The sequence below is a fragment of the Mercenaria mercenaria genome, chromosome 9, assembly GCF_021730395.1.
Source record: "Mercenaria mercenaria strain notata chromosome 9, MADL_Memer_1, whole genome shotgun sequence".
NCBI lineage: Eukaryota > Metazoa > Mollusca > Bivalvia > Venerida > Veneridae > Mercenaria > Mercenaria mercenaria.
This window is the reverse complement of record NC_069369.1, coordinates 23,671,125-23,692,177: the sequence shown is the minus strand read 5'-3', so window position 1 is coordinate 23,692,177 and position 21,053 is coordinate 23,671,125. Positions and strand designations below refer to the sequence as shown.

At 33.8% G+C, this 21,053-nt stretch overlaps 1 protein-coding gene across 3 annotated transcripts in view; it reads right to left on the bottom strand.

Annotated features, from left to right (window-relative positions):
• The window catches only part of LOC123546718 (uncharacterized), a 102,004-nt gene that overhangs the window by 10,869 nt on the left and 70,082 nt on the right, over window positions 1-21,053 (bottom strand). The window contains exon 1 of one of the 3 annotated variants that reach the window (XM_045333217.2): window positions 15,000-16,025. The exons of the other annotated variants lie outside the window; for them this stretch is intronic. Coding sequence (XP_045189152.2) covers window positions 15,000-15,909 — 910 coding nt within the window. The 5' untranslated portion in view covers window positions 15,910-16,025. Of the gene's footprint in view, window positions 1-14,999; window positions 16,026-21,053 lie in introns of those variants that run through there. 3 annotated transcript variants of the gene reach the window in all.

The following is a 21,053-nucleotide window of genomic DNA, read 5'->3' as shown; positions in this document are numbered from 1 at the left end:
CAATGATAAAATGCTTGTAGAAATGAGCAAGGTCTAAAACGGATATAAAAGATGCTTATCACATCACAACATGTCTTTGAAGTATAACATTAAAAGCCAATCAGAAACAAATACAGTAGAACCCCATTAATCCGGAAGACCTTGGGACCCAAGTTTTTTTGTCCAGTTTAGAGGGGTATCTGGTTTAGAAAGGATTAGCATATTGTCAAAAGTGCATCTATTCTCTCAAGTTTATAAATTGTAATTATATTTCATTGACTTTTCTTTAATGTATCTATTTTTATATAACTTTTTTCCTATTTTTATGTGGCAGTGGTTTAGATAGGCTACGGAGAAAAACATTAGCATTGCTGGTGTAATGATTCAGGAGAGGGCAAAGGGGTTTGCCCCTGAACTTGAAATTACAGACTTTAAATGGTTAAATGGCTGGTTAGACGGACGGAAAATGAAATTCTCTGTGAAGTGTTCACAATATGTGGGGTAACGCAAGTGATGGTCTTGAAAGATAGGTTGAGAGATATAAATCACGTCTTCCGAAACTAGTCTGCGACTACAAATGCACAGAAAGTTATAATGGTGAAGAAACACTTTTGGCAGAATGCTTAACCTCTCTAAACAAAAAGCTTGGCCCCAAGACTGTACAGTTTAGAGGGATGCTACTGTACGTAGATAAATCTTGCAGACGATGTAAGCCTAAACGCTTGGAAGTTTATGCAGTTTTTGCATATAAATATTATTTATTGCCGTTTTACAACATATCGCACAATAACAGTTAAAAAATAAAGTCGATAATCCACCAAATTTGTCACACTGAAACATTTACATACAAAAAATGAGTAAGAAATGTATAAAATATACCATTCACATAATCATAAGCTTAGCTGAACTAAAAATAAGACATTCACAACCAGAATTCTCATATATACTGTACTACAAGACCTTTATCACGGACATGGACATGGGAATGTAAACGTACTCTGTACTGCGTTCAAATTTGGGGGGTTTTCTCAAACATATTTTAGGAACTTGTTGTATTAAGAATATATATGATAACAAATAAAAGCCCTGTAAAGTCGCATGTTGTATAGGCTTACAGAAAGCAATCATTATGGTAGAAAAAAATACAGATCGTTCACCTATTTGTTATTGTGTGGGAAAGGGTAGGCTGTAATAAAAAAGAAACGCAAAGAACTGAAATAGAAAGGAATATGAATAAAAATTACAATGAATAACTGAGGATAGGTGTAAAAGTGTATCGGGGGTGGGAGGCTGGGGTAGGGTGATGGGTTTAGGATCTGTGTGTCTGGAAGAATAAAAAAATATTTATTCAAATCTCTCATGTTTTAGTGATCAGCGTGTAAAAGTCAGTGTGTTGGAGGAAAAATAAATCCTTAGAAACAAAATAACCTGCAACACGGCCTGTAAACACTGGCTCTACCTATTTTTGGTGGCAAATGAGGTGAGTCCAAAAAAGAGCTAATGATACTTCAAAGGTGGCGCTAAGTTATAAAGAAAGTCTACTTTTTGTAACAATATGAAACAGAATTTCAGTTAAACGGGTAATTGGTTCAATATATGTAGAGCGATTTGCAGAGATTACTGTCTAACTTTAACGAAACTTGAAATAGTACCGAAATAGTTTGGTAAAGAGGAAGGATACTTATTTAGAAAAATAAATTATGTAGTTTACTGATTGTATTGTTTTGACTTGTCTATTTCCATTTTTGAGATGCCAATGCCACTTGTGTAGGCGTTAAAAATTCGAGGAAATCTTTACCCCTAAACAAAATCAATCCTTAAGTAATGATTTTTGATTAAGAAGGTATCGAGAAGCGTGATATAAATACACTTTGTGAATCCGGGTCCACTGAAACAGAGACACATTTCTTATTAGAGTGCAGCTTATATAATTCTATTAGACATGAACTATTTGAAAATTTACTGACAGGCAATTCTCTCGCTAACTTAACGAATGAGCAAAGACTCGCACACTTGATTGTAAAATTTCCACGAAAAGTGTCCAAATATATTGTTAAGGCATATCTTTGCAGAAGGAACCACATATATTCTTAACACTGATCGCTAGAGCTGATATAATTACGTAAACAAGAAAGATATCAATGTTGTATATGCTATACAATTGATGTATATATTTATCCTATCTATGTTTATTTTATTGAATCGTAGTCCATCCACTAGATTTTCACATGAACCAGAATCCTTTCATTCCGTACTTACTTAAACCATGATTATTATGTTTCATGTTTTGATATGGCTTTTTGTACATACTGATTATCTGATTTGGTGACTTATAGGTCCATTGGGCCGGGTGCTATCATGTTGTATATATAATTATGTGTTATGATGAAATTGTTTATGCACATGTCACAATAATAAACAATTTACTTACTTACTTACTTACTTAAATATCTAACCAATATTATTGCAAAATATGAGATTTGATAATCATAGGGGCAATTGAATGTGAAGTTTAGAAGGTGGCCAACTTTTACCCAACGCCGGTGTGATAACAATATAGCCCTCCTTATTCGCTTAAATTGATTTGGCCAAATAACTGTAAATAAAAAGGAGATATTACGGTAAAACTTTGTTGATAGGAAGTATTTAAGATTGAAAGGCTCGGATATATTGGCAAGTACAGCTAATTTTAACTTATTTGATACTTAAAATAGAGACAAGGGTTTGAGGTTAAACTTAGGATAATACATGCATATAAAAACTCCAGCTTAAGATTCATTTCAGGTTGCTTTGGTCAAGGTTGCTGTGTCTAAAACGATAAATTTTGTTCTCCGAATTACTATACTAATTTGATTGACCTAGTTTGACCAAAATTGGTTATTATGCAGAGGCATAGCTCTGGGCTATTTGAATTGAGGTCAAATTTATTGCACCTTTACAAGAAACAGCCACCGGTAAATGAATTTAATTCTGATTGAGACATATTGACACCAAACTAGTGTATTGCTAATGTATATCAGGACCCAACTTAACTCCCTGAGGCCGATATCGTAACATACCTGCTGCGGCGGGATAAGAATTACCACCTGGCGTCGAAGACATTATCTAACCTTATCATAATCACACCCGCATACAGTCTGTTGAAATCATGCAGAGAAACATTATTAACTTGGGTGTAAATTAAAATATACTTACAAAATACTCGAAGTTTGAACAAATATTTTTATATCCAATTTCGTCCGTAGCTTATATCCAAATAGAACACAATTTTCACTTCGAAATATTCACAATTTTAACACACCTACTGCGTTTAATAGATATTTGAACATTAAAATCCAATAAATAAAAATGCATCACTGAATATTTACATCAGCATTACATAAATTTACACCCGTTTTTGTGTGAATATCAGTGGTTTATTTTGATGTATAATCTATTTCTAAACATGTACACAAATGTTGTGTGTCACGCGCTGAGACAGTTAAGTTGTAATATTTACACCCATCTTTGAATAATTATTAAATTTACAAACATGCGTTTATTTACATATACTTTTTTGTATTTTATGAAACATGCTTTGTTGTGTTATTTTTAATCCATTTGTATCGTATGCGATGTAAGTGTACCAATATTTCAGCCTTCTAAAACTTAACATTTTCCGACCATTCATTTGTCTGATAATGGAATCGCATCGTCGGAATCATCATCCGACGGAACTGATATTTCAGAATCAGCATGATAACAAATAAATATTTTCTTCATTTTAAGGAAGATCTCTGGCCGACGACATTATTTTTAAATTACTCTTTTGAAATACAGTATGAACGAAACACAGCGGAGATTTTATTTCATTTACATTACCGCATAGTTACAGACATTTACTTTAACAAGGGGACTAATTATTAGCATAACTAGTAATTATTACATCAAAGAAATAATAGCCGTATGCAAAGTGATTTTGCTTTTGTCAAACTTATCAAAAATTAACAAGTACTTATCGCAATCATCATGATCTCGGTGCCGCGACTATACTCGTCAATCGCCGTCCTGGGGAGTCCTGATAACGCGCGTATAGTCGCATATCGACGCTACAGGGGTAGAAAATATAACGCCTATAGTCCCATTTCGGCCCCAGGGAGTTAAGAAGATCAACCTTTCAAAATTTGTTTTACTGATTGGGTTAATTGTTGTCAGACTGACAAATTAAATGTCGAGAATTTACAAAACTAGATCTAAAAGAATATTTCATCAAATGGCAGACAACAAGTAAAATTAAAGGAAAGTGACGTTTTATTAAACTGAACCTGGTAATTTTTCGTAAGATGTAGATATATGTGTTCGTCTTTGTTCTTACACGGACAAGATTTATTCACAGTAGAGTATAACACTGTCAAGAATTATAAAAGTATGCTGTGTCTTTATTATTGGGCAAAAACTTTGACTTTGGTGTCTTAGAAAGTAAACGCATCTCTGCGGTTATGTTTTTCGATTTTTATGTTTTGAGAAATCCCCCAGATTTTGACCATAGTACATAGTACGTCTACATTGTCCGTGTTCGTAGTAAAGGTCTAATACCTACAACAGGTACCTGTACAGTGTAAGTGCAAATTATCGTTTCAGTGTTAGATCAACTGAATATATTTCATCTGCAATATTTTCTCTTGTTGCTCAACCAAGAGTTTCGATGCATGAGTGAAAAACGTTTTATATTATTTGTGAAACAAATAAATGCCCTGTATATTTCCCCCAATGGCGGCAAGTGCGCGCGCATGTTACCTTATTTTCATATTCCTTCATTCTACAGATCAAGTTATTCGAAAGTAAAAGCTTCAAATGAATGATGGCTATGTTTTACTTTGTCTACTACATACTTACATTAACAAAGGCGATATGTAAATCTATAGTAAAGCATTGATTTATTATGTTGTAAAGGTGCTGTGAACATAAAATTAAAACATCAAAAGAATTAGTGTTATTTAATATCTATGAAATAGTTTTACTTGTGTTAATGACTGGATACTGTATACCTAACAAAATTAATTTCTCTTCAAATTCACAGTTGCGAATATCAGGTGTCTCGCTTGATGCCTGTGATATCTTCTTGCCATGAAATGTAAAATATGTATTCGTATATTTTGACCTGTTTTCTGCGTCAATAGAATATTTCCGCACGGTTACCATTAATTTAATGTAGATACAAGTGTCAGACTAACTTTAAGTTACCCTCGATAAAAATGATTAAATTCAAGTGAAATACGGATGAGCCTTTAAACATCCGAATGCTAAAATGTTACACGAGGAAAAATATTATAAAAGGCATAACTTCCTCTCACAGATTTCTTCAAGAACTGACCATATTTTAAGGTAAACTTAAAACGAAGAGAATGAACCAATCAAAGCCTTGAAATGTCTGATGGTTGCGGGTTTTTGGTAGATTTATTTTCTGTTTAAATGCCAGTCTATGAATATACATGAATGAGAAACAAATACAAATTTAATGTGCCTCATATCTAAGATGAACTCTGCCTGACCCAGCTTGTGATGTAACCATGGGCTGGAATACCTTATCATTGATAGATCTTATATAATCTAAATGGTCAGTGTGAGTGGATATAGGTTGAATAAGAACTGCTTGTTCATTGATAATTCATCCGCATTGTTCATGAATGGGACTATTTTGTGTAGCGCATGAACATCCTTTGGATGTGATTCGGAATAAAATAAAGATGCTATGATTGTCAGAAATACACTTTAACGTTGGTAGCGGGATAAACCCGCAACCAAAAACAAAAGGAAAAGGACAACTTCAAAGAATACAGTCTTCAACGAATAACATTGTATGTATGGTAGTGTAGATAATGGATATCATGAATATGTACACGTGAATGTATAGACAAATTAAGAAAAATACAGAAAAAGGACAAAACGACCGCATTTGATAGTAAATAGCAAAACATTATAAAAGAGATTTACAGAGTATTGTACACAAGCGAGACAGAGAAGCGTCGGCGTGTCATGAACTCTAATAAACATTTAGTACTATAAATGAATACAGCAGCAAAATACGATGAAACTGAAACTTAAAAGTTTGTAAGTGACGTACACTGCCACAAATCAACTAAGTCACATCCCTTGTAACACATAGAACTATGTATGACGTGAAAAGAATTCTGAAAATCTACGTTTTCCGTTCTGTAATGCCACAATTTTCAAATTAAATGAATATACAGAAATATATTTTGAAAATTTCTGCAGTTCGTTTTTGATTAGCACAACTATATGCCAACGATTTTCCAATCTTCAACAGATATGTATCATAACCATTAACTGAGGCAAACAATTGACTACAAATTTTACTTTTTTATACAACAAAAAATCCCTAAGTGTTATGTCAATAGGTCTATCAATTTGTCAAGCACTTCAATTACGAATAATACACATACGAAACAATAAAGACATTCAGCAATCGTCAGCAATAAAATACCAACAACTACCAGCTGTAAATATAATATTTCTAACAAACATTTTCTTACATTGTTTTGCAATTCTCTAAATGTTTAAATAGCAAAGTTCAACTATGCGAATATTTGTTTTATTTTTGTAATTATAATTTATTCTAAATATTCAAAATATCATAAAAGAAAAATGTTTAATCTGACGACAGACCGTATTAGATTTTAAATTTTAGCAGTCAAAGTTTTTCAGACACATTTTTAAAATTGAAGAAGGTCCTTTTTCTGAAAATTTATAATAAAACACTACTTTTAAACAAAAATGTCATAAAAATACCACATCGCTAAGCAAAAGTCTATTTTATTGACGGAAATGACGAGGTCTAATATCAAAAGCAATTTCTCTCTCTTCAAAGCGGGATAGAATGAATCTGTGGTACAATGTACATTGGCCTCTACCCGTATATATGGATTAAAGAGTTTCAATCTATTCAGAATTTGAAATAAATAGGCATGTATACTTCCATAAAATATGAAAAGGTATTCTATATTTTCACTTCAGCCAGTTGAGCTGATACATAAGTATCTGTAGCACATATTTTGCTTACCTAAGAGCTAAACAGTTAACGTAAAGAAAAACATTTCATAAAATAAGTGAATATAAGTATCATTTGGTTAATCAAAGTCTTTCTGTTTACTACACCATTCAAAATATTACCTGAGAACAAGCAAACGTTTGCACCTGAAGTTTTACATTGCAAATAACTTAAACTTTGTTTTAATATGGAGGGGACAAGAAGTTACGCTATTTTTAGTTTCGACCTCCGAGTGTTACTTTGACCGAGGACCTGTCGAGAAGATATGGAGCGAACACGATAAACGGACGTTAGGACGGGCATGACTTACCTCAATAATGCCTTTATAAAACGTGTACCTTGAGGTAAATTGATGAATACAGAGGTGAACTTGATCTGCTGACCGGTCAAATATGACAGCATGAGTATGATTATTTTCTATCATAAGAATAAATACAATATCAGAGAATTTTAAAAAAAATGGTGATAAACATTCGGCTTTAATAACTTGTTGAGGAGATGGATATTTAAAAGCATTGTCTATTTTTGAAAAACCGTTGAAAAAAAAAAGAAAAAAAAAAAAAAAGAAAACAGAACACACAGTGAAGACATTCAGCCATAAAAAGTTAGCAGAAATCAACTGATATATAAAAATGATATTTTGTGTGTACCTAGGTTTGTTCTGCCAAATGAAGTGCAATGTATAACTTTATGCGAGTCACTACAATCACAGTGACAATAAACATCAAATAGAAAGTCTACATAAATCTATTTATAGGTCTTTGATCCCTTTTCTATCTTATACCTCTTGGCACATATAATTAGATTTTTATAGCCCAGAGTTTATTCAAATTATACTAACGGTTGTTAGATACTTACTGCATTATATGAGACATTTTTAGCAACGTAAGTTTACTCGAAAGTAAGCATTTATCTGTCTCACTCAAAGTTCCACAAATCATACACATTAACGCATTTACACTGCAGTCGTACCAATATTTACAAAGATCATGCCAAACATCGTGCGCTGTGCTTTTATTGCATAAACACGTGCGAAACGGTTGCTAACAGGAAAAATCCTATCTGCACTACTTTGTAACTGTGTGTCTCGTGTGATGTAACCTACCCTGGTGCTTTAAAATAAAAACCTTTTGTTAGTGAAAATAACAGTATCATGTAAATGTGATACAGAGAATAAAGGAAAGGAGGATTGCTAAAGACAACATAATTCTATCTGAACAAGACGGCCATGATCGCCCTATATCGCTCACCAGAGTTGATCTGGCCTACTGACCAAGTTTTTGACTCCATTCTCATGAGTTTCAATCTTAAACTATGGACTCTAGAGTGTCAACAGAATTTTCCTTTTATCTGGCCTACTGACCTATGTTTTGACTCCACACGACCCAGTTTCAAACTTGACCTAGAAATCATTAAGACAGACATTCTGATCAAGTTTCATAAAGATAGGGTCAAAACTGTGACCTCTAGAGTATTAACAAGTTTTTCCTTTGATTTGACCGGGTGACCTAGTTTTTCACCTCACATAACCCAGATTCCAAACTGACCTTGAGGGGACAAGAAGTTACGCTGTTTCAGTTTTGACCTCCGAGTCTACATAAATCTATTTATAGGTCTTTGATCCCTTTTCTTTGATCCCAGGTCATCAAGACAAACATTCTGACCAATTCTCATGAGTTTCAAGACAAACATTCTGGCCCATTCTTATGAGTTTCAAACACAAATCATGGACTCCCTTTGATTTGGCCTACTGACATAGTTTTTGACTCCACATGACCCAGTTTCAAACTTGACATAGAAATCATCAAGACAAACATTCTGACCAAGTTTCACCTAACTAGAAAGATAGGGTCATAACTGTGGCCTTTGAGTGTTAACAAGTTTTTCTTTTGATTTGACCGGGTGACCTAGTTTTTGACCCCATATGATCTAGATTCCAAATTAACCTAAAGGTCATCAAGACAAACATTCTGACCAATTCTCATGAGTTTCAAACTTAAACCATGGACTCTAGAGGGTTAACAAGATTTTCTTTTGATCTTGCCTACTGACCTAGTTTTTTATCCCACATAACCCAGTTTCAAACCTGACCTAGAGATTATCAAGGAAAACATTTTGACCAAGTTTCATAAAGATAGGGTCTCAACTGTGGCCTCTAGAATGTTCACAAGCTTTCCCTTTGATTTGACCGGGTGACCTAGATTTTGACCCCAAATAACCCAGATTCAAAGGTAACCTAGAGATCATTAAGACAAACATTCTGACCAAGCTTCATACAGATTGAGTCACAGTTCACAAGCTTTTCCTTTGATCTGACCTACTGACCTAGTTTTTTAACCCACATAACCCAGTTTCAAACTTGGCCTAGGGATCACGAAGACAAACATTCTGGCCAAGTTTCATAGATACTGGGTCACAACTGTGGCCTCTAGAGTGTTCACAAGGCAAATGTTAACGGACGACGGACGACGCATGACTGACACCGATGGACGCTGGACAATGACTGGTCACAATAGCTCACCTTGAACATTTAGTGCTCTGGTGAGCTAAAGAAAACCATCATGTTATGAACCTATCGTACAGTATACACCACATGTGCACATGGTCCAATTAATCTCATTCCTCTCAGATTAGAGTTGGGGGGGGGGGGGGGCGTAAAAATGTTGCAAAACGATTTTGTTCTAGCAAATAGTGGTCTAAATACTGGGGTAATGATAATCTAGGAATAATCTTTATACAGGGTTCTACTGGAGGTAATTAACTGAACATAAGTGACGCAAAACTAGAGTAATATTTATTTAAAGATATGCGTCTAATTAGCCTGAACTATGTCACCCAGCTTCTATAGTAGTGTGAGAAATTAAAAAAAATTAATGATTATATCGTCAAGGTTTATATCATTTCTAAAATTGCCTACAGGGAATACCGATTATATCTTACTTCGGTTTATAAATGAGCCGCACCATGAGAAAACCAATTTAGTGCGTTTGCGACCCGCATGGATCCAGACCAGCTTGCGCATCCGCATCATTTGGGAAAATGTCTTTTCAATAAATGTTGTTCTTTTTAAAATGAAAATAATTCACTCAGGACACTTATCACGATTTACTTCTGACTGTGTTATTGGTCTATGATTAATAAAAAACAAAACATTATATAGTTTCTTTTCTGACAACTTGAAAATCTCATTGGATCCATGAATCCTGCATAAGTTGTACAATTTTATGAAATTTTATGACTGTGTTAAATCGTGTAATGAGGTTGTATTTTATGTACTAAATCCTCTGGATTTCAGTAGATATGGTGCAGTAACAGGTGATGTGACTTTGTAAATGCACGGTTAGGCCCGCGTGTCCTACACAAGCTCATTCTATACATAAGATCAATAAAAGTATTGCCAGTGCCTCCGTGGCCGAGTGGTTAAAGTCGCCCACCCCTGATCGCTGTGGGTTTGGAACCTTGCTTGTGTTGAAGAATTACTTATGTGAGAAAATAGAAAAAGTGGAAACTCAACAGGTCGCTCCACACAACAAAAACGAAAATGTTGCAGGCTCGGTTTGATTGAGCCTGTTCATGGACGGTAGTTAAAATGCATGCTACCGTCCACGCCCTCTAGCCCCGGGTTGAGCAGAACTCAACATTTACACATGCTAAAAGATAAAAAAACAATTTAGAGACATCCGCATGTTCATACGGCGGTGCATATGGAACCTTCAATGCTACACTAGCGTGTAATTCCACGAAAAGCGGCGTATTGTCCCCAGTTAAAATAGAGGGGTTTGCCCTAAACGAGAAATCAATGAGCAGAATTAAACAAACTGTAATTTAGAAAGGGGATCTGAGGTTATGGAGCCTGCATATCACAGGAACTGCCAAAAGACAAAATTAAAAATCAGGCACCATATCCAAGGGGTGATTAAACAACACCCAAAGCTATGAAAGCGGGAGTATTTGAACCACCCATGCCGAAATGTTCATGCTGAGAAACTAAACAGTACCAGTAACACGACATAAAAGTCGTGCTGAACGATCTGAGAAGATCGAAATATAACAGCCCTGGCCAAAAGGTCGATGGTTCTACCCAGTCGCCCGCCCATGTCTGAAACAACGATCAAAGGAAAACTATGGTCTTCTTATACATCAAATGCTAGAAAACTCACCATGTAACCTTAATTGTGTTGGTGTGACCAAGAGAAAATGTAGTATTGTGAAGTATTGCCGCAATATCTTTAACAACATTTTCTGTGTTAATCTCGTGCAGTCTTTTATAAATTATGCCCTCGCATGCAATAATACTTATGCACGCTACAGCTGATTGATTTTGCAGTAATATGCATAATTTCGAGATGTTTTCTATCTGCAATACCTAAGATAATCTGAACATTATTGATACAACATAGCTAAAACCTAGATTAGTCTATCGGGCGTTCACTGTTGAACTCACTGAGAAAGTACAAAATTTCGCGTATTTGAACAAAAGCCTAGTTTAAGAAATATCATTATATCACCGATTAGCAGTTAGACAATTTTTAGAAGATAGGAAATGTTACAAAACTGCGAAAATCATAAATACTGCCAACAAAACTAACTAGTATGTCAATCATCTTTACAGTGAACAATGCACATCCAGGATGTAACAGACACTCAATCTCAATAATTACAGTCATGTTTCATGTTTTTAGGATGCAGAACAAGATAAAGATATTAAAAAATGCTGGTGAAATTTGCCAAATTAACAAATCAAAATTTCTTTTAAGTGCTTGTACAGTTTTCTTACTTTTTAAAAATCATGCTTTTGTTGAACTATGATACTTAGAAGAAAATACACCGCCATGTTTTCATAATATGGAAGTTCAACTTTTTGTTCAAAAGAACCGTTTTATATTTACGGTTCATTTTCAAGAAAATTGTAGACATTTCAATTTTGCAAAATAGCTTTCATACTAGAATAGAATTCATTATATCAATTTATATTCTTTATACGTTTGAAGTATCAAAGTAAAAACAAGGTAGAATCCCTCTAATATATAAACACACACCAAAAAAATAATTAACTTCCTGAAGTTTTCAGCTTTTTTCTCCATTTAAAGATAAAATATTGAAAAAAAAAAATGATTAAAAATATCCAATTATCATTACCCTTATTAGACCCAATGAAATAATTATAACCCGTGAAGTTATAAAATAAAGACGAAATTAAGAAAACCCTATCAGCGATTTGGTGGACCAAACAATAGGTTCTGAGACAGTTACCCGCATGTAACTATAGTATTCTGTGAAAGCCACAGAACGTAATGGCCTGATTTATTTTCAAGAGTCAAGAGTCGAGTCAGCAGTTACACATCCATTTAAGCGACTTGACCCAGTATTCCACGTGAAAGCGCAAGATAAAAGGGTGTAATGTTAACAAATCACGGGATGTTTATCGTCTTTGTACCACAGTTTACCGTTAAAAATGCTACATCTACCTCTCAATAAACTGAAAATCATGTAAAGAGTGGCATTGTTTATCATTAGCAAACATTAACCATACTGTTATTGTAGTTGCATCTGGGTTTTCCCGCCATATTTATGCACGTTATTCACCGGTACAGCATACATAAATGCATTCTCGCGACCACACTATCGTCCAGTGTGTAAACGCCTTCCATTCATTTACAAATTATCTCAGTCTCTTTCTCTTTATCAAAACTTTATGACTTGAAAATCTTGGCTTCTGTTACACACTCAATATTGTTCCTAACCAGTCATGTAGTTTATTCATGCACTATTTGTTTTAAATAAAAAAAGAAACATTTTTTTTTTCAATGTACACAGGAAACAAATCAGCTGTTAAACAGAAGATTTACTGGCTTCACTCCTATGCATAAATTCACAAAGTCAGTAGCAGCACAGTCTCTTAATGCAAATTTCGGTAATTTAGAGAAGAGGGTTCCCTTAGACGCTATAAAGTCGACCCTCCCAAGAAGACTAGTTACTAAACTTTTACTCCGACAAAAACAAACGCAACACACGCTGTTACAGAACAACACAGAAAAACAAGCACTACACGACAGAAATGTCTCAGATCTACACAGATCAAGAAACTCTGCACAACAAACAAGGGCCATACAACCTGACACAGAACAACACAGACCAACAAATACTACAGGACAAACACAGAACATGGAGACTGTCACAGAACAACATAGACAAAAATACTAAACCACAAACACAGAACACACAAAAAGTCACAGAACAATTCAAAACAACAAGGACTACACGACAAACACGTAACACATAAATTGTCACTGCGTAACCTATGCCAAGGAATCAAAATACTTGTCGGTACAGCCTTGTAAAGCAAAATAACTTGCTCTGTGCTTTTATAGACTGCAATGAAATGATGTTAATATACCAGAAGCTGATGCATGCAACAAGGACACAATCGAATTTTACAATCTATCAATTTATAATGATTCGTAGCAGAGTCAACTGTGCCTTTAAAAAAAAATAATTAGTTTTTACTATATAAGTATATTATTACTAGCACATATAAGGCCGCACCTAGCAGTTCAGTGTCCTATATTCAAACAAGATAAAGACTGCTTACACTGTTACAGAAATAACGTGATACATGTAATTTTCAAATATCAACCAACACTTAAGACTGTCAAGATTGTACAAATAATTATCGCGAATACGGTCAATATAAACCTGTATATCTTCACTTTATTCATGAATGTGTTAAGAAAGTCATTTTGCATTGCTGATAAGTAAATACTATTTAATTTAAGTGACCAAAAAGTGTGAACTAGATTTAAACTGGCATTAGTTGTTGGAGTATTTAAATATCAATCCTCTATAATAGCACATTCTGAAAACTTACAATATCTCTGATTTTAACTTTGAGATAAGCCACAGTAAAGGGGGTGTGGCAGGGTGTGGGTGGGTGCCTATTGACATAGTTTTTCTTAGATAGAATGAGAAATGTTTATTCTCACTGTGGAAGGCTAGATTCAAAGAAGACTGCCTACAAGCTTACTATCGGAGAATGATCATTTCAGTTTGCAGTTAAGGAAGTGGCAATCCGGTTAAGTATTCTGCGTATATGATTTCGGTATGTTTTGGTTGTTATGAAGATTGCCGAAGGATGGCGGAACGAAAACAAATCATGTCAGGGAAATTGCCGATTGTCATTACGAGTCCCACTACGTTAAATATGATAACATGATGGGTCAAACAAATGAAGTTTTAATCTTCCTGCAGTTTGTGCTTTGCTCTGTAAACGTTGTAACTTAAGTACTAAGTTGATAAAAAACATGCCTCAATCCTACCCTGATACGGCGAAATCAACGGATCACAGAAAGACGAGTATAGCTACGTCACCAGTTAGCTTTCATTGCACAGTTTTAGTTTCAGTTACATATTTCAAAACATAAACTAAATTTCGCTTAGCCATATTAAATTTTAATTTTTAAATACATGCGCTAAATCCATTTGTAAGATGTTATCAACACTACATTCTCAACAGTTTACGTGATTGCATGTGATTATACGTGACTGTATAAAACTGCAATCGTGCTATAAACGTTTGAGAATGTACAAGACTGAATACTCTTTCTACAATAATATCCGTGATAGAACTATACGTTATATTACCGTTGTTTGATTCAACTGTGATGAAGACCTGTTTTGGCATCCGCAACAAACGCCGGTAAACATACATTTTTAAGCCTCTATCAAAAAAAGATAAAAACCCTCCGCGACTTAATATTATTATAGAGGAGAGGCAGAATAAATATTTAAGAGAACACATGCTTAGAATAATTTTTATATTATTATGTTAGAGAACCCATATGTTAGACTGGCTATAGCCAAATATGTTATCCTCTTTAAATGAAGTTATTATTATTATTATTAATAGTAGTAGTATTATTATTATCAGACAGTGTATATACGAACATCGAAATTGTTACTAGAAATAACATACCCTCAAAACAGTCCTGCAGATCGGCCTCTCGTAATCGTAGCGTTATTTCTGTTTTTCTGTACAACGCATCTAGTTCAGTATTATTATTCCTTAGTTCTTCTATTTCTTGCTTCGAAGAGCTGAACTCGAGCTTCAGCGTTGCTAATTCTTCTTTGAGAGTTGATTCAGACCTTACCACATCATATAACTGATTTTCAACATTAATTAGATTAAATTCAGTAGAATTGAGTTTTTCTTGTACATGTTCTAAATGTTCAGACTTGTGTTTCAGCTTACTTTTCATAATTCTATTTTCGCGTTCTAGAACGGTTGATTTAGTTTCAAAACTTACAAGTTTACTATTGGAATCAAATGCTTGCTTTTGAGCAGCATTGAGTAAATCCGTTGTTTCATTAAGTTTATTTCGAGTCTCCAGTAAATCTGCGGTTCTTTCACTTAAAGACTTCCGTAAGGTATTAAATTGATGTTGTAGTTGAAAAAGAAGTATATTTCCACCAGATTCTCGAGTAACAGGTTGGGCGTCAGAGACACGGTCTATAAATACCTCTCTTGATCTACCACGGTTTTGATATGGTATAGCATTCCTAAGTAACTTTTGAATAGACACTTCAAGCTCTTTAATCCTCGATTCATGTTCAGATTTTACTGTGTTAAAATCTTTTTGCATATCATGAATCTTCCCGTGTTCTTTTTCTAAATTGTCTTCCCTATTTGAACTTGGTAGTATTTCCGACGCCTGCGTTTCACAAAATCCCATTGTATTGAGGTTGACGTGATATGTACACTGTCCATTCCTAAGCTCACAGCTTGTCTGTGTGAATGTAGACTTAATAAAAATTCCATAGAATATCCAAATTTGGAAAAATACTTTTAAGAATTTTGATGATATTTTCATATGTGTGTGTCTCATAATAAACTTAAAGGCTTAAAGGTGTACTAATTAAACAAAATATATTTTATTTTATTTTTAACGTATAGTCAATGAGTATCATTTAATCTTTTTGTTCTTTTCGACCGGCTAAACGTTTTTCGCTCCAATACTAAATATATCCGTATTTTTTCCTTTTGCTTCTCATTGACTACACAGGTATAATAGTGCACACTGAGTGCTTTAAAACCTTATTAATAATTTCTCCCTTATACCTAAGATATGTAACACCGTGTAATCTCGCAGATTTCATTAACATTCGTTTAATAGGAACCAAGGGTAATAACATAATAATGATTATTGCTAACAGGTGCGCGAAGCTAATGATTAAAACTTACTTTTTCACAAGGCATCTAGTGCAAGAATCGTATTTTTGATAAACACTTACAACTTTATTTCACTTTTGCTAATTCATTAAATTGCTGTAAATTTAGAAAATATGTTCTGTATTTAATACAAGTTCTTAAGATTTAATCATTTAACGTATCTTAAAATGCATGAAAAGATGTCAAGTTTCAGTTTGTCGTGACTGGAGGATTTTGCAATTGAGTTCACTCGATTACATGTATTAAAACAAACTAAATTTACCAAATATTTTTGTAAAAGAAATGATTTTATTGTGGCAAATTCAAGATTTCTATACAGTCTAGACCTTCAATTTTATCCATACATTTGATTTTTATTCAAAGGGGCAAAGGTTAAAGAGAAAGGGAAAATGTTTACTGGTTTTGTTTATAGTATGGCTGTCAAATCTTTTGCCATGAATTGATCATATTTTTTCTATTGTTTTCATTCCGAATTTCAGTAAATGTCATCTAAGGCATTTGTAAGAGGCCTGAATGTTTTATTCAGACCATAACATTTTGTTCTTCATTACCCCCTTTTATGGTTCCGATTGTATATATTTATTTGCAGCATTAATAGTAGAGCTTTTCTAACTGTGTCAGTCTCTATTTGGACATTTTATCTATCCATCTATCTATCGTTTACATGAAACGAACATAGGGTAACCGAAGACAAAAAATATCTGTAGCCAATGATATAGTAATTTAAGGTATAATATAAATTAACATGAAAGTTCACGTGATAAAAACCTTATACGACAGTCATGTTAATTGATCCAAAATGACCTTAATATATATACGTATATAATGAATGGAAAAAAAGAATCGAGGTTACAAGGATATTTTTGACAGGTTAATATGACATTTACAATGCTCTAATTTATCTACCGCCTTTCAAGTAGAACTAAAACGATGAAATTCAACTCCGGAAATTGAATTTAGTATCAGGGTGGCCTTAAATTCGCACGTAAAGTTAAATAAAGCTTAACTGGCAAAAATTTACCTTTTACACGATGGCTGTACTCGTTGCATGCCTTTGATGATCAAACACCTGGAATAATTAACCTGATTGCATGGTGACGTGGTTCCTGTTAATTGCATCTTATAATGTTATAAACATACCGGTACTTGCATTAATTAACTGGAATCAAGTTCTTTCATACCAACGCGAAAAAGCAAAAATGTCACAATTTAATTTTTTATTGAAGGTAGAATATTTCATACAGTAATAAAAATGTTATACATATTCTCAAATAAAATTATTTTATTACATCAAGGAATATCAGCAATATAGCTGTGATTTTATGACGTAAGACTCTTGACTTATTTTCAGGCAAGTTACATGCTATTGGCACAGGACTTTGTTTCATCGCGCTATATTTACTTTCATAATTGTGAAGTTGGAAGGGAAACATATTTTTTTCAGAGTGGTATTAGACGAAAACAGTTGGCGTCATCAACTGAAGAAGCCATACGACAGAGTTCACTACTTTCTGTCAATGTCAAATGCCAACTGACATAGTATATTAATTCAACCTTGACGCCATCACATGGTTATTAAGTAGTAAAACCTGATATAAACAATAATTCCTTTTCTCTCCATCATTATAGACACCCTGCTACTTCAAGACCTCTTTTAGATAAAGACCACTTCTTTATTGTCTGCATATTATCGCTTACTTAAAATCAAGGCCTATAAACAATGCGATTTTGACTGCTATGAGAGATCAAATTCAAACAATAGACCGCTTTGGTGACCTTTACAGTCATAAGTTTGAGTGTACATATTTTCCTTGTATCAATCTCTTACCACAACAGTCAGCTGTACGTTTAACGAAACATTATTCACATTAATAAGAATATTAATGAATTAATGAAACATTCTACAATTGATTGTGGCTTAAGGCTGCAATAAAACAATTATTATATTATTCATATGTACGAAGTTACTATAACCGCAAGAAATATTCCCGCTTTATACCATAACTTAGATATTTTCGAGTTGTACCTGATGGCATAGAAAAGAGATACTTGGTTAACTAAGAGCTGTCATGGAAGCACTATTTATTCTGTTTAAATCATTGAATAATGACAGCTACTCAAATATTTATGACGTCAGATCCGTCGTTTTGGCAGCTGCATTTAGACGTTATAAATATATCGTTCGAATATTTTCATATCTGCTTCTAATAATACTTTGTTACGTAGATACTTCGTATCTGACGACTATTTCCACTTCAAGCAATTACCTCCACTTCAATGTGTCTATGTATTTTTCCACACAAAAGACAAGTGTACAGGTAAATGACCAATTTGTCTAGTAGGATGAATTTACTTTTTACTGTGATAGAGACGTTCTCTACCCCTTCTTCCAGAATTGGATTCCACATCAAAACATTGGGCTTTTGGCCACTTGGGCACTGTCTACAAAAATACACACCTACTCATCTGTTTTTGTTTTCAAGCTTGTCATTTGTTAAAATGATTGCTTTTGTGACAGAAAAAGAGAAGGAGAAAGGGGAGGGGACTTTTGGTATGGAGGAGACACTAGGACAAGGCAAAGAGATGTCAAAGAAGCCTGTATGTTATTATTTTATCTGGGAAAATCTATTAGATTCTGCTTGAACTTACTCTTTTATATTGTTACTTTAATCATCACATAGCAGTATTCGGTACATTGTAGAAGGGCTTCTATTCTTTAGCAATGGAAACATTTGCGCTAAGTCCGCAAATATAGCAAGATGCTCTTACGAGGGATGATTCAAAATGACGTAGACTTTCGCTGTCAAAAGCCACTTGTTGTTCACATAGATGTCATCATGTCTTTGTATTATGTTAGAACACAGTTTTTCACAAAATGTTCACTGACAAGTGAATCATATAGAACGTATTATTTACCATGGCTATGCATAAGTGAGGCTGTCACATTTTGATTTTATTTTTTAAATGGCCTATCAGCTTACTAATATTTTTACTGTCAGTCAATGTCGCAAAATGTATGCTAATAAGGGTAAGGGGTAAATAATTCTTTCTGTGGACACATTTGTGTCAGATTCATTTAATTTCTGCACTTAGTTTCTAGTATATATAAGAAAAAATTACTTTTGCAATTTTAACCTTCTAAACAATGAGAAAAAAGCCATTTGGTGGTCAACCATTCATTAATTATAAAAAAAAACTTAAGCTTCCTGGCGTTTTCTGATCTGAAAACAAATCTACTTCTTACAGGATTCAACATTCCTTTGGCTTTGCAATACAATCAACAATCTATGCCTATGTAATTAACAGATACATAACTTTAAGCCCAAGGAGACATTTTTTTCATCCTAAATTACTGATTGATGATTACAAAAATCATAAAAATATCCGATTTATTTTGATAACTTTCTTTTATCTATGTAACCTATATTCATTATTACAGTTGCAACGTCTTCAAGTTCGTAATCGGACGTAATCAAACGAGCACCTGTAATGATGATACCATTGATAACGTTGTGATGAGGCATTCAGCTCGTTAATGTTTGTGTAAGCAGTATTAAACAGTATTACAGATGGGTGTGTCGGTGTTCATCGTTACAGGAGATTGATGCACCAAACATTTCAAGCGAGATGTTCTAGAAAATCTAAAATGAAAGAATATGCCGAAGGAAATAGTTTTATGAAACTGGTTAATTTAGAGTTCAGAAAAAAATGCATAAAAGTATTCGTTTAATGAATTTCAGTGTGATACAGACAATAGATAGTTCACTAAAATAAAGAGTAAGTGCATATCTTACGCTCCGATAGAAAATGAGAGAACGCTTACAAACGTTTTAATTTCCTAACGAAGAGAAGATATAAAACACAGTGAAAAGCAAGTCCAACAGAAAAGAAATACATTTGTATGTGTAAATTGTCGTTTTATACAAATATGCTTGAAAGCGTATGAAAATTTCCTGTATTATATAGAAACAAAATCAAAGTGTAGTGATATTCTCAGTTGTTAGAGGAGCAAGAATTGAATGCTTCTAACTTCACATGTCAGTGGACGTGGACAGCCGACAACTTACTTCGGACACCATTGAATAGGTGTCTCAAAACGATTTGACAATGTGTAGTTAGGATGATGGTTAGTCGCTTAAAATATGCAAGTTATGTTCTTTAACAAACCATAATCTGTTCACAAGACAATCTACGTACGATCACCCCGTAATAAAGTAAGTCACCGATAAAATATCTAAAATACATATAATTATTTATCTCGAGTTGCGAAAAAATGTAGACAAAACTTAAACGACATTGCAATTCAAAAGGATTAATAATTGAATAAAGTACATAACACACAATATTCACGATATTGGAAGAAAACATAATTCATAGTACTCGAAGCCAAGTCATTGGCTGAAATGGAAATTCCAAGTTAAATTTTAAAAACGTGTGTGACTTCTTGCTAATAAAAATGTCGAAATTTTGGTCAGGTGTAGGGACTGCTTTTATCTTTGAAATTACCATAATTAACGAGGAAAGATTAATCCCGAAAAGGATCCCATTGTCACTTGTTAAAAGGAACACATCATGCAAGAAGCACGTCGAAGAGATTTACAAACGTAAACTTAACATGTATGAGTTCCTGGGTGGACGATTCTTTGCAGAGAAGTAGTTCAATGCTATTAAAATGAAGACTTTAATGCCCAGCAGCAAGAGCAAAAGTAGAACTGTCTTGTCTGTTACTTTTAGATTGAATATTTTACTTAGAATATTTGTGTCGCTTAAGGTATTCCGAATTTATTCTAGCATCTGCCA